General features: G+C 41.1%; 1 protein-coding gene and 1 long non-coding RNA gene across 2 annotated transcripts; one reads left to right on the forward strand and one right to left on the reverse strand.

The window, feature by feature from the left end:
- Nucleotides 1–1,144: 1,144 nt before the first annotated feature.
- Nucleotides 1,145–9,623, reverse strand: LOC5519237. The gene is made up of 5 exons (XM_001639030.3): nt 9,266–9,623; nt 7,238–7,439; nt 6,603–6,848; nt 5,694–5,866; nt 1,145–5,329 (listed from the first exon to the last, which is right to left on the reverse strand). The coding sequence occupies exons 1-5, from the start codon at nt 9,338–9,340 to the stop codon at nt 5,012–5,014; spliced, it is 1,014 nt and encodes a 337-aa protein (XP_001639080.2). The 5' UTR covers nt 9,341–9,623; the 3' UTR covers nt 1,145–5,011.
- Nucleotides 9,624–10,264: 641 nt separating this feature from the next.
- Nucleotides 10,265–13,319, forward strand: LOC125573020. The gene is made up of 3 exons (XR_007313918.1): nt 10,265–10,374; nt 12,145–12,178; nt 12,592–13,319. It is a non-coding gene; the product is annotated as an uncharacterized LOC125573020 (long non-coding RNA).
- Nucleotides 13,320–13,590: the final 271 nt, after the last annotated feature.

Here is a 13,590-nt window from a genome sequence, read left to right on the forward strand (position 1 = left end):
ATGATTTTTATTCACGAGTTGTGTAAAACAAACAAGCGAACTAACCGTGAAATAACTTATTTATTATATACATTACCGAGATTTAAAATGAGCGAAAAGAACTTTCAGATATAAAACATTTCGTTTTGCATGTTACTTTTGTTCTTGAGCTCCATTGAGCGAGAGAATGAAATTTTACTGTGAAAATTGAACACAAAGCGTTCAAAATGACAATAGATTTGCTACTCTCAATGAGCATACTGAGACACATCAAGAAGTTTCGAGCGAGTCGTCGAACAAACGAAACGATTTTGCTCACAAGTGAAAATAATGATATAGCGAATCAGAACGCCGTGGAAAAAATCGTACGACCAATCAGCTGGCTTCTCTAGCGCAAAGAGACTAGTTTTATCACAATGGTTTTTTGGCGCGTAAATCTCGGTATGTATATAATAAGTAGGACCTTGTGCTCGGCAAGGCAAGAAATTACCAAGGTGCAAAATCATACGATAAATACATTTTGTCAACGAGCATTTTTCATCCGCCCGAATTAGGTGTATTTTTAATACCTGTATTCCAGGAAGCCGTCCATATTTGCTGATATTGTGGGGAAAAAAGTGATTTTTTAGTTGCGGCTTTCTTTACCATGTTTCATCCAAGCAAGCCGATCCATCAAACTCCCTTCCAACGATAGAATAATCTTAAGCAGGGATAGTGATTTGTGCTTACGTATTTTTCGCTTGTCCCTATTCCGACTTTCTAACAATAACAAGTTTGGAAAATGAATGCTAAAAAAAACTTATCAAAGCTTTTGTGATATCTTCATAGTAACGGCTTGACCAATCAAAGTGTGCGTACCGTATTATGCCATGAACAAACATGGGCGAGCCAGCACGTCGTGTGTCATCGTCGTTAGTTCCCAGGCCCTTCGCACAATAGCTCAATGACGCACGTGTTGCTATGTTTTTTTCTTACCTGCTCTAGCGCACGTACTGACTCTGGACAGAACAAACAACTAATAACCAACTAACCATGGAGTTTGTCCAAAGGATAAAATTCCCAAAGTTAAATCTTGGAAGATGGACTGAAAAAAGCGAGGACGGTGAGACCTCAATCGGGTAGAGAGCATTCTAGCAGAATGAAGAAGGCTGAGAAGAAGGCTGAGCATGATCATTTGATATTTATTTCTTTACTTTTAACTACTGCAAATGAATTTTGTCGATGGTTAAACAAAGAATTGAAGTTGATAATACACAGGAATGCGTTCGTAACCATGCGAGTGGCGTGTACCCAAAGTTGTTCATGTGTTCGCGTCATTGTAGTACAGTATTAATTGTATTTTTTTTTTTGTAAAACGTATAGCTTGACGAAAGTTCCCATCCCCTGTGACCCACCCAACCACCTTAAATATTACTATTTACTTTGCTATTACAACTACCAATTTCCTATGCTATTCTCTTTGAATAGAAGTAAAAGTAGTTTTGTCTGGTTTTCAGACGCGTCAAAAGAGCCAACAGAATAACAATGTTATATCTTCGCAAGCTTCAAATCTCAGTCCCAAAGGACGTATCAATAATTCACCACTGAGGGGAATGGGGGGGGGGGGGGTTCAGCCTTGGTTACCCGGCTAAATTATTCCCCTTATGTTTTTTTTTTCATATCCTCCTTTACAACAACTAATAACCAACTAACCATGGAGTTTGTCCAAAGGATAAAATTCCCAAAGTTAAATCTTAAAAGATGGACTGAAAAAAGCGAGGACGGTGAGACCTCAATCGGGTAGAGAGCATTCTAGCGCCAAAGGCCGTCAAAGTATACTCTGAATATACACCGGGTCTGGGGCGAAGGCTACCAGTAATGGATCTTGAAGAATACAAGGATGTAGTCATATTCGAGTACGAGCGAAAATACGAAACTCGGGTAGACTGGCTGTATTCAACAGTGGGAATTCCTTACTACGGTAACTCGAGGTATAATCGGCCCATAAAAAACGACTTATACAGCGACGAAGAAGAAGAGATTGAATATAAGGATGATGATTGCACAGATGTATTCGAGAACGTCCCCGAGCAGACGATGGCAAAGGGCCAACAGGGAAACACAGAGAGAATGAAAAAGCAGCCTCCTTCGGATAATTTTATCTTCTCATTTGACAAAGAAGTGATCCAAGCATATCAAAAGAGAGGGATTGGAACAGAGAACTCGTCGAATTCAACGCCGGGGAGCAAAAACGCGCGACCGTCGACACCAGCAGTCTTTTCATCGCGGTGGATACACCAACATGGCCGATCGAGGTAACCCCGGGTGGGAGGGGCTCTTTGAAACCACGGCGCAGCTCAGTCCATGTAACCTCAAGGAGCAGATCCTCACTTAAAACAACCCCAAGAAGCGGTTCCTCAGCTACTACAACCCCAAGGAGTGGTTCCTCAGCTATAACAACCGCAAGGAGCGGTTCCTCAGCTACTACAACCCCAAGGAGAGATTCCTCCGCTTCTACAACCCCAAATGGCGGTTACCTAGCTATAACAACCGCAAGGAGCGGTTCTTCAGCTTCTACAACCCCAAGGAGTGGTTCCTCAGCTACTACAACCCCAAGGAGCGATTCTTCAGCTATGACAACCCAAAGGTGCGGTTCCTCAGCTATGACAACCCCAAGGAGCGGTTCCTCAGCTACTACAACCCCAAGGTGCGATTCCTCAGCTATTACAACCACAAAGAGCGGTTCCTCGGCCCAGATCACGCAAATTCGAAATGTCCTAAAGAGGTCAGATTCAGCTCCGATGTACCCTAGAAAGGGCAACTCCGATAAAACGGATGCAAAAAATTGTTTGTCCGCTCCAACAACTCCACTGGCCCTAACCCCAAGAAGCGCTTCCTCAGCTTCAAAAACTCCCAGGAGTGGCTCCTCAGCAAAGACAATCCAAAAGAGCGGATCCCCTGTGTCGAAGACTTCTAGAAGTGGTTCACCAGCTCAAGGGACTCCCAAGAGAGGTTCCATATCCAAGATTGTACTTAAAGGGTCCGATTCAACCCCGGGGGCGAATGATACATCTAAGATGTAAGACAGCTCTCTGTATCCATCGACCCCACTGCCTTCCACACCAAGGAGCGGTTCCCAAGCTGAGAGGACAACAAGCAGCGGTTCATCAGACAAGCTGTACAGAAGGCGCGGCTTACTAGCTCCGATTAACATTAGCCGTTCCTCGTTCCTCATCTCAGAGGACCCCAAGGAGCGGTTCCTCAGCTCAGAGGACCCCAAGGAGCGGTTCCTCAGCTCAGAGGACCCCAAGGAGCGGTTCCTCGGCTCAGAGGACCCCAAGGAGCGGTTCCTTAGCTCAGAGGACCCCAAAGAGCGGTTCCTCAGCTCAGAGGACCCCAAGGAGCGGTTCCTCCGCTCATACGACTCCGCTCCACGGCACTGTCCTACAGATCAACAGGCGAAGGCGCTGCTCGGCCAAGTCAGGGGTCAGTTACCCGGTCATCGCGAAACCGAGCGTTCCCCGTCTCCCAGAGATTGTCATCACACCGCCCTTGCCCGATGCCAAGAGGGAAAACAATATGAGCCCAATCACGCGGCGCCCTGCGATCGACCGCGAGCAGCCTGGTACGAGTTTGGCGACGATTGAAGACGAGTTGTGGAGGCTGGATATTTCACCCTCCTTTGTTTTCGTTTTAATGACGTCATGATGATGTCACACCTCGCATGACTATTTATGCACATCCCTTGACACCAACATGACATTCTCCAAGTGTGATTGTCCGACGATGTTTCATTGATGAGATATGAATATTTTCGTCCTTAGTTAAATTTAAGGTTATTACATTAAGCGTCGAGTGTTCTTACATTAAGCGTTAAGTCAGTTATTACATTAAGCGTTGAAAATTTGTTACATTAAGCGTTAACTGTTTTATTAAATTAAGCGTTGATTTGTTGTTACATTAAGCGTTAGTGTTACATTAAGCGGCGATTTTTGTTACATTAAGCGTTAGTGTTACATTAAGCGGCAGTTGTTACATTAAGCGGTGATACAATTGTGCGTTTTATCGAATAGAAATAAAAGAAAATATTTATTTTCTGTAGGACCCAGGCTTATTTATTCCATGCCTTAGATCGCCTTAGAAGTTGTAATGGAGATTAAAAGGAAAGTATTGTAATCTTTACTCGTCTATTTCCCCATTTCGCAATTTGCCCTCTTAAAACCTTCATCGCTGGCGAATCTTCTGCTTGAACTAACACTGTATATCAACTTGTTGTGTTTACTTCCAGAAAAGAATATCATTTTTCAAAAGTAAAGAAGTTTGAAAGATAGTGTAAAGAAGAAGGCTGAGCATGATCATTTGATATTTATTTCTTTACTTTTAACTACTGCAAATGAATTTTGTCGATGGTTAAACAAAGAATTGAAGTTGATAATACACAGGAATGCGTTCGTAACCATGCGAGTGGCGTGTACCCAAAGTTGTTCATGTGTTCGCGTCATTGTAGTACAGTATTAATTGTATTTTTTTTTGTAAAACGTATAGCTTGACGAAAGTTCCCATCCCCTGTGACCCACCCAACCACTTTAAATATTGCTATTTACTTTGCTATTACAACTACCAATTTCCTATGCTATTCTTTTTGAATAGAAGTAAAAGTAGTTTTGTCTGGTTTTCAGACGCGTCAAAAGAGCCAACAGAATAACAATGTAATATCTTCGCAAGCTTCAAATCTCAGTCCCAAAGGACGTATCAATAATTCACCACTGAGGGGAATGGGGGGGGGGGTGTTCAGCCTTGGTTACCCGGCTAAATTATTCCCCTTATGTTTTTTTTTTCATATCCTCCTTTCAATTTTTTTTCGAATGAATTCTCTCTTTTCCGAAGAGGGGCGAACCGTTCTGCCCCCCAAGTTACCGAAACGATCATCCCTTACGATCGAGACATCGCGATGACGATAAAGGTATTTCGCTTCTGAGATTTCAACATGTCTAGTACCCGGCGATTAATTCGAGAGCTAGTATGCCGGTTTTGTCTGACCACCGCTGGCACTTCACTTGTGCCTGCGATCTCGAAGTTTGCATTCACAGTCTCGCCTATCCCGTTTCCATCCCGATAAGCAACGCGGTTGATTGGGTGGGCACACGCATCGACACGTGTGTGGATTTCTGACCTTGGTCTTCATCTTACACCCGCCCCGCTTACATCCGCACTTGCAGACGTCGCTATGCCACTCCTGCCGGCTAGGACACCTGGGAATGTGGTAGGGGTTACACACGCACTTGCACCGTATCTGATCCCATTGGAAATGTCTTGGGCACGGACTGGTTTGAGGTTTGCATTCACAGCGACAGTTTTCTCTGGAAAAGGTCTGTTTAAGAATGAAAACGTTATTGAATGTTTGGGGCAAGAAGAGAGAATTGGCAAGAACCCTAAATGCTTTCCGCACAGCTCGCCCCTTCGAATAAGCGACCAAAATGAAAAAAAAAAAATGTGAGAATGACCAAACAAAATAAAACTCTTTAGCACTAACAAGTTACTTTTTTTTCTCGAGCAACGAAAGACTTTCAACGCACATGTGTTAGTAGGTTGCGTTTCGCAGGTCTGATCACGCACCTGTGTTTGTGTTGCACTTCGAAGGTTATTCATTTCAATTTATTTCACACGACAGTTGCATAAATACATTAATAACAAAAGTTAACCGAAACAAGTACAAGGAAAGTTAGATCACGCACCTGTGTTTGTGGGTTGCATTGCGAAGGTTTGATCACGCACTGGCAGCCGCAGCGAGTGTGGTTCGTCATGGGGACAAGTATGGGGTTACGATACCAACGCGGCCTGCTACCGGACGACGACTGATCAGCTGTCCAACTGACGCTGAACACAAGAAGACTGATGTTTTTCGTCTCTGCCAAATTAAGGACAAGGAAAGGGCATACAAGGGTTAGATTTAATGTTGAGGTTTTTTGCTTCTTGTCTCTGATGACAATAATGCTGCGGTTATGATTGAATACTCTTTTCTTCAGCCTTTAATTAGGACACGCGGGGTTCTCGCAAAACATATAATGGTCCGTTTAAGCCTTCTTCGCAGTCGTCTCAGTGTTTTGGGCCTTTTATAGGGAAAAGGGTTTTTTTGCGAAAAAAGTCGGTGGTTTCATTACAACTTGCCCCCCTCAGTGCCCTCTCTTCCATTAAAAGTACCACAGACCAACAGTGCTGAAAAACGCAAGACTAGTTCCAGTACCGCGCGGTTTAACCAGCCTTTTTGCCTTGAAATAACGGCGTTTTACCGGCGAACTGTCACATTTTGACGAATCTTAAGACAACTAGACTAAACTTAAGGCAATGACTCCCTCGTTATCAAACAAATCTGTCATCTTTTGTACAGTATGGTTTTAATGCTGTACAGTTTGTCAAAACAACGACTAAAATAGGCCTTTAGTACCTTTGCTCGAACGATTCAACCCTACGATTGTGTCTGTTTTTGCCAGAACACGCGCATGCGCATTCGCACTGTCCCACAGACCAATTATAAAAAATACTGAAAAAGTGAAAAAAAACCTCGAGATGCCTGCGGAGGAGGCTAAGCCCGTTTGCATCGGTGCATTGGTACTAGGTAAAAGTGCCATACTCGTATTCTCTACCTGTGGGTGCGCACTCTAGAACGCGAGGTTTCGCGCTACAAGCCCCAGTGCATCTATGCAGTCGCACGTGAGTCGGAAAGTAGAAACCGTTGCTGTGGGCCGGCTGTGGTACGGCGACCACGTGACTACTTGCCCCGCATGCAATATTCTCGAGAGCGACGGGAGGGCCTGACGCGTCCCCCAGGGACAGTACTTTAGTGCGTCCAAATTGATATTGCGGCGGCTTGCTGCCTAATAACTTGTGACCTGTATGCAACAAACGAGTGATTAGTGAGTCCCGGGGGGATGGGGGTACTCCGATATCAAACGGACGGGGACCATCGTCGGGATTTTTTTTAAACAACCCTAAAAGATGCTAAAATGGGCGTGGTCTGGTTATATTTTAAAAGATCAAATGGGCGTGGTTAGGCATAAATTCACCCCCTAAAAGATACCTCAAGCAAACGTAAATAATTTGTAATAAAAACAAAACAAACAGATCATTGTTAAGCTTGCTATCAATTATCGTTCCGTAGGTTGTGTGATTTTTTCGCTGGTTAGTTATCTAAAAACATGGGTAAAAAAAAAATCTGGGCATTCTCATTTTCACCCCTCAAAGATACTGGGAGTACTTACTGTACTAACATATCACATACCATCTTTTCCTGGTAGATTGACACCAGGTCCACCAAGTCTATGTCCTTCGAGGCCTACCTGTGACACCCCTGGAAGACCGGGAGAGACAGGGCGAACCCTATGTGCATGGCCGAGCTTCACCCTCTCTAGCCCCATCGCCCTTAGGAAGGAGGCCATGTCGTTTACTCCTGCCATGAGGGCTTGAATCTCTTGAGGTATTACCTACAAACAGATCGTTGTTAGAATGTTACTTTTTTGGGGCTACGTCGATTGGCTGTTTGCATCTTTTATCTGCACGGGGGGGTTGGGATATACGTATTTATACCCCCTCCCTCTGGATTTTCAGGGCTCCAGATACCCCTCCCCCTGGAAGTTCTGGGATACTTTCCACCAGCCCCCCCCCCCCCCACCCTCCTGCAAAACTTACAGAGTCCCCCCCCTTTGTAATTTGTAAAATTAAAGATAATAAAAGAAATTTCAAATATATCATATGAAACTTAAGAAATCATAGTTAGGCTCCCCCTGAAATTAATGGGCTACTTCTCCCCCTCCCCTGGAAATTTAAGAGTTTTGGCTCCCCCTCCTCAAAATTTCTTCTGCCCTTCTGGAAACTTAGGCCTCTGGAAGGCCCCCTTCCCCTCCCCCCCCCCCCCCCCCCCCCCCCCCTACGATTTTTGAGGTCTTCAACCCCCCGGTGCGGATAAAAGATGCAATCAGCCATTCAGCGTCCAAGCTTTATTAGACCAATGTTTGCAATTGTACCACTTGGTATACTCTTTTTTTTTTTTTTTTTTTTTTTTTTTTTTATAAGAACGTCCTAGTTTTCAGTTGAGGCTGGACCGTTCTTATTTTTGGGACATTTTAAAGCTGAATAATCTTAACAATATTATTAAATTTTAGCGTATATAAGAATATAATAACCAATTAATTATTAGGAAGATAATTACACTAATGACTTTAGCAATAATAAGGTTTTACTTAGTCGAGACCTAGGACTCTTTTTGCGCTCGACATTCATTCGAGCGATTCGTATCCGCCATCTTGGATTTTGAGCAACAAATCCAGTCATGCAGGCTTGATTATATTTTGCTTTTGTATTTAGCTCATGTGAAGCAAAAGTATTTACCGGTAACACGAAAAGGCCGGAAGGGAATAGCCCATCGAGGATAGTGCTAAATAGAACCGGTACATAATTGCTAAAACCGCCCGTTCAATTGTGAAAATTGAACAATGATTTAACTTCCTAATTGCCATGGAGAGCGTGTCTCAATTCCCCGCGGGATGGTTTGGTTTATAAGGTATGTAAAATTTATAACAAACAAAAAACGTTTTGTAGAATGAATAACACAAAAAACAGCTTTTGTAATAATAATCGTTTTTGGATCCGCATATTTAAAATATTTTTTCGTGGTGCAATCGCAAACACGCCCTCTTTTGACAATGCAATACAGAACGATTTTGCATGCGAAACAATGCCGGCTACCAACTGCATTATCGTGCACATGGGAAACTCGTGACAAACTCATTATACGTCCTACCACGAGGGGGCACAAATCTCAAAGTAACAGAGAACTCGTCACTGTAAATGCTCCATACTGACTTCTACAACCCAATGAAGGAATTGTACTACATATGCAACGTAAAAATAAACCGCGGTATAATGCAATTCAAATACGCTGTCTAATTAATTTAAATCTTATTTTGAAGATAACCACGATAAATCTTCTTCGCGGAGTAAGTTTCTGTACTGTTCCGCTATCGATATCCGGTATCCTTGCGCTTGGGTCCGTCTGTTTATTATCGCTTAAGTTAAGTTAGACAGAGAACACAAGTTCCAATATGTTTATAACTGAGGTTAATGACGCAGAACTTTACATGGCTTTCAATATCTCTTTTAGAAGTATCTTATCGGACGTTCTTATCGGTACTATAAAAAAAAACTCGATTATAATGTTATCGGTCGTACTTTATCTAATTGATTTATCGCTTTGTATACATGAATCGTTAGTCACGGACACCCCATAGATAAAATGCTCAGTTGTACTTACCACAGAATTTGCCTGTTCGCCTTCTGCACACATTCCAAACAATAATAAACAAGTAATACCCAGTAATAAGCCCATGTTTAGTTGTGCGTTTGCTTGTAGTGGATTTCGAAATTGTTCGAAGTCGCTAGATCTCGATGGATACTGCGTAAGGACTGACCCACACTTGAATTTTTGAACAAGATATTTAGCCGCGGTGACACTTTTCACACATAGGCCAATAGCGGGCTCACTTTTTGGAAAAAGCTGATTTAGCAATTTCCGGTACAAAGCTATTATTGTCAGATCAAGAGATCATTGTTTGGAACTACATAAATCTCGAAAATTCAAAAGTCTTTGCAAGTTTTGTATTAATCGTGGAAACTATCGAAGCAATAGTCTAAAGCCTATATTTTCTACTCGCTCAAACAGAGCTCTAGTATTAATACTCCTGTTAGCTGTTGAATAACAGGAAGTGACGAGCCGTATCATATTGTCAAGGACTTCCTGTTTTGCTTAAAAGATGGGCGTGAGGGGTTAAAAGGCTAGTTTCAATATGGTCGCACATGGTCGCAGCTAATCAGACCTTGCCGTATCGTCATTATTGTGTCTGCCTTTTCAGTATTTATTTGGGTGTGTTATGGGAACGGTGTCCCATTCTTCGATTTGTGATCTGTTATAAGAGGATTTAGCCTTTTTTGTTTTGTTATCATAATATGAAATACTTCTGGCAACTGTTGCAGTTTTTACATGCTTAACCTGGATAAAGGCTTCAAGCTCAGCCTTTATTTACTGGAAGTGAAGCAAACGATCTCCAAGCATCTTATCATCTTCAGGCTACCTCAAGCTTCACTCTAAGCCCATTCTCGGGGTCCCAGGGCGACGTGGAGAATATAAGCGCATACTCCCGGCTTCTGGTCTACGAGTGTAGCGTTGCAGAATGGTCCTCGTTGCAGAAGTGTCTAACCAATCAGATTGTCTCTTGTATCTCCCATACCGTCCATCCAATCAAAGTGCCTTGTGATCGAGTCTTGTACCTCGTGGAGATCGTGCTAAGGGGAGATCGTTCATAGGGTCGTGTTGGAATTGTTAACTTGGTGAATCGCTTTTTCAGCATTTACCCTTTATTCAAGGTAAGGATCTCCATTAATTATAATAATTTTTGGGTAGATGAAGTTCTGCTGAATATGTTCCTCTTGAAAATCTCTAAGCAAAACAGCGAAGACTATTGTAATACTTTTAAGTATTACAATTAAATACTTTTAAGTATTACAATTAAAAGTATTAGTTCAACTAATGAAAAAAGCAAGCTCCATCCAACCTTAAGTTATTAGCCCAACAAAGTCATGGAATAATGAATGTTTAATTATGTTACTTAAGACGATTTGTTAAGTTCAATCAGGCCCTGTTTTTAAAATTAGGTATTGCTAGTATTGCTTTTGTTTCTCTGTTAAAATACATCCCTTTGTTAATATATTATCTGCAAGCATACCAGTCTTATCAAGTGAGACTTTATGTTCTCTTAAGGGATAATGATATTTGGTTATCCTTACAGCTTTTCCCTATTAAAGTGGATTCCGATTTGTGTTATTTTGCCCTTGTAATCCACGTGTCGGTAGCCGTTTGTGGTGTCCGGAACTCATAGTGAACAAATAATAAGGAAATGCGAGAAAAAATATAGGAAGCGCTCTATATTAGCATTGTTTAGAATCTAAGTGTTAGTGATTTTTTTAATTTTTAAACGCATTCCTAGTTCTAGTGGAGCGGGATTTGAATGATGTTGAGCCATACTTGTGTTTAACGATCTCAAATAATCATTTTTGTATTATCTATAAGCTTATAAAGCGTTGAAATAGAGTTCTGTATTTGTATTCACTTTTATTGGACTAAAATATTTCTTCGCTGACCCTATTTCTGAACAAAAGCCTTATTATGTATTGCTTTGTGTGCATAATATTTATGCACACGCTTTATGAGTTATGGATGGTTCATGTGCAAAATTACTTAAACAAAAGCCTTTAAACATAAGGGTCTGTTGTAATCATCTTTATCCATTACCAACAGTTTTCCCTGCCACGCTATTTTTTTATATGCTTCCTTGGAACTTTACTAGCTTTCTAAAGGTTTACCACCTAATAACAAAAACAGGATCTGGTGAATGTTGGAATTTTGGAAATTCCAAATCAAGCTTGAAAGCAAAATAGAATAATGTTAAAGAGTTTGTAAGATGCAAAAAACGATTTGTAAAAGGTGGTAAACAGTTTCAGAACATGTATATACAGTAACTTGTGTTTGAAGTCGTCATACAACATAAAGTAATTGAAAAAAGATTTGTCACTTATTGCAATCATAAACATACAGAAATAATATCGCATACATTTTTCAATATTATGCTGGAAAAAGCTTATATTTAGTCACAGATGTGAGTCATGTGTCACACTCTGGTTCCAATACTGTATATGCATATAGCTGTGTAGGCTAAATGTCACTGTGACTTGGTTTGCACTTTATTTCGAAAGTATGTGTGTGTATAAAGCCCAATGTGCCAAGCAAAAAGCAAACATTTGAACTTAACCCATATGACTCCTAGACAACTTGGTAGATGTTTTCAAGCAATGGATAAGATTATAGAAAGGGTTCTAATGGGTTTTTGGAGAAGTAGGACATCAACATAGTTTTGAAACTTGAAAAAGTGACCCAGTTTTTAATTTTCTCACACAAGCTCAAAATACACTAAAATGTGACTTCATGTGTATATGGGACTAAATTAATAGGTCCCAGTTAGTCCCTTTTTGTGAGTTCAACTGTATGTTGGTCTGCACAACCCACATTGAGGTACTATGACGGTATTACACCACAAGCAAAAGTTGTTTAAAAAAAACTAAACATGTTCTGTTTGACAGGCTGAAATGGCAGAAGAACCAGGAGACATACAAGGTAAAAGTCCAACCAAACATGCAAACATGTTGTTAACCACTGATGTATATGTAAAGGTAATACCGGGGTTTACTTTTGGTCGCCATGTCAAAGATTGTACTAAAACATTTGTTGTCACCGGTTTTCAAGAATTTTGTTATCCCAAATAAAAAGAATCTCTTTTTTCACGCAAATTCATGAAATGTGAGCTTCAAAACATTGAGCAAAGTACAACAGGGATTGGAAGAAAAACCTACTGTAATTCACACTTTTGTTGTGTCCAGCAAACATCAAACTACTTTGACTGACAATTAAAAGTCTCAACATATGTAATTTTTTTTGTCATTCACATCATCACCCAAGTTTCACTAGGATGTTTTTTGCTCTTTGGGTTTCTTCAGTGTCTTTCATAACTAATGTATAACCTCTCCCAGGTCTTTATGGTGGCAGCAACCAATTATGTGCCATAGCAAGATTCAAACAATGACAACATGCAAGTGAGCACCATCGCCTGATCCAAGTGCCAACTGTGCCAGAATGTGAACTTTTATCGGATCTGTATCGTACAGTGAAAAAACGTTGTTTGAGAAGCTAATCATCCACCTTTCAACTGTGATGGCGAGTATTGAGATTGCAGATGTAACACATCATTTGATTGTGACCTTGACACAGCTTGATATCGAATCAGTACAAATAGGGTGCAAGTGCATATAGTACAAATGAAATCCCCCAGCTTTCTGGTCTGTCTGAAGTTGATCGGCCAAACTGTGACTCGCTTAAGCTGGCAACAATGAATCAGGTGGTTCCTGATGATACCCCCTGGTGAACCAGGTTAATATCCCTACCATTTTCTGTTATTAAAAATGTAGAAAATGGATAGGGAGGGGACCAGTAACCTTGCGTTGTCTCTTTTTATGTTTTATTTTAAGACTCCACAACCATACGTAGTAAACTGTATGTCCGATCGGGTCTTATGGAGGTAAATGACAGAGGGTCGTATGACAGCAGTGCCGGAGATATGCTTTAAATATGAATAGAGTCTTGTGGCAAAGTTTAACTAGCGCAGATTTGTGTAGTAAATAAATACAGTTGTACTTTGAGTTGAAATGTCATTTGTTCTGTTCCTTGTTTAGTTCTTTATAAATTCAGTTTATAACCTTTAGTTGTCTTGTCAGTGTTTTTACTAGAAAACCTGTGGTAGCCCAGTCATAAAATGCATTTTTTTTCGTCGTCTCGTGTTTGTGCAAAATACCCAAGAATATTTGCGCTATAGTCGATACCTTCTGCATAAGCTGTGTCATGGCCGCCATCTTGGATTTTGCGAGTCCAGCTCTCAGATCCATGTATTTGTGCAGTTGAAGGCCGGATTCCAGATTTCATTACTGTATATATTACCATAGTCTCTGTCTCTACCAAGTAGTTGTGCAAAATCA

Source organism: Nematostella vectensis, chromosome 10 (genome assembly GCF_932526225.1).
Source record: "Nematostella vectensis chromosome 10, jaNemVect1.1, whole genome shotgun sequence".
Classification (NCBI taxonomy): domain Eukaryota; kingdom Metazoa; phylum Cnidaria; class Anthozoa; order Actiniaria; family Edwardsiidae; genus Nematostella; species Nematostella vectensis.

Excerpts from the sequence above, each read along its gene's own strand:
- LOC5519237 (XM_001639030.3), bottom strand. The coding sequence starts at position 9,340 with ATGGGCTTATTACTGGGTATTACTTGTTTATTATTGTTTGGAATGTGT. Across the intron at positions 7,440-9,265 it reads GCGAACAGGCAAATTCTGTG|GTAATACCTCAAGAGATTCA; the intron begins GTAAGTACAACT and ends ATCTGTTTGTAG. Across the intron at positions 5,867-6,602 it reads TCTAGAGTGCGCACCCACAG|AGACGAAAAACATCAGTCTT; the intron begins GTAGAGAATACG and ends TTAATTTGGCAG.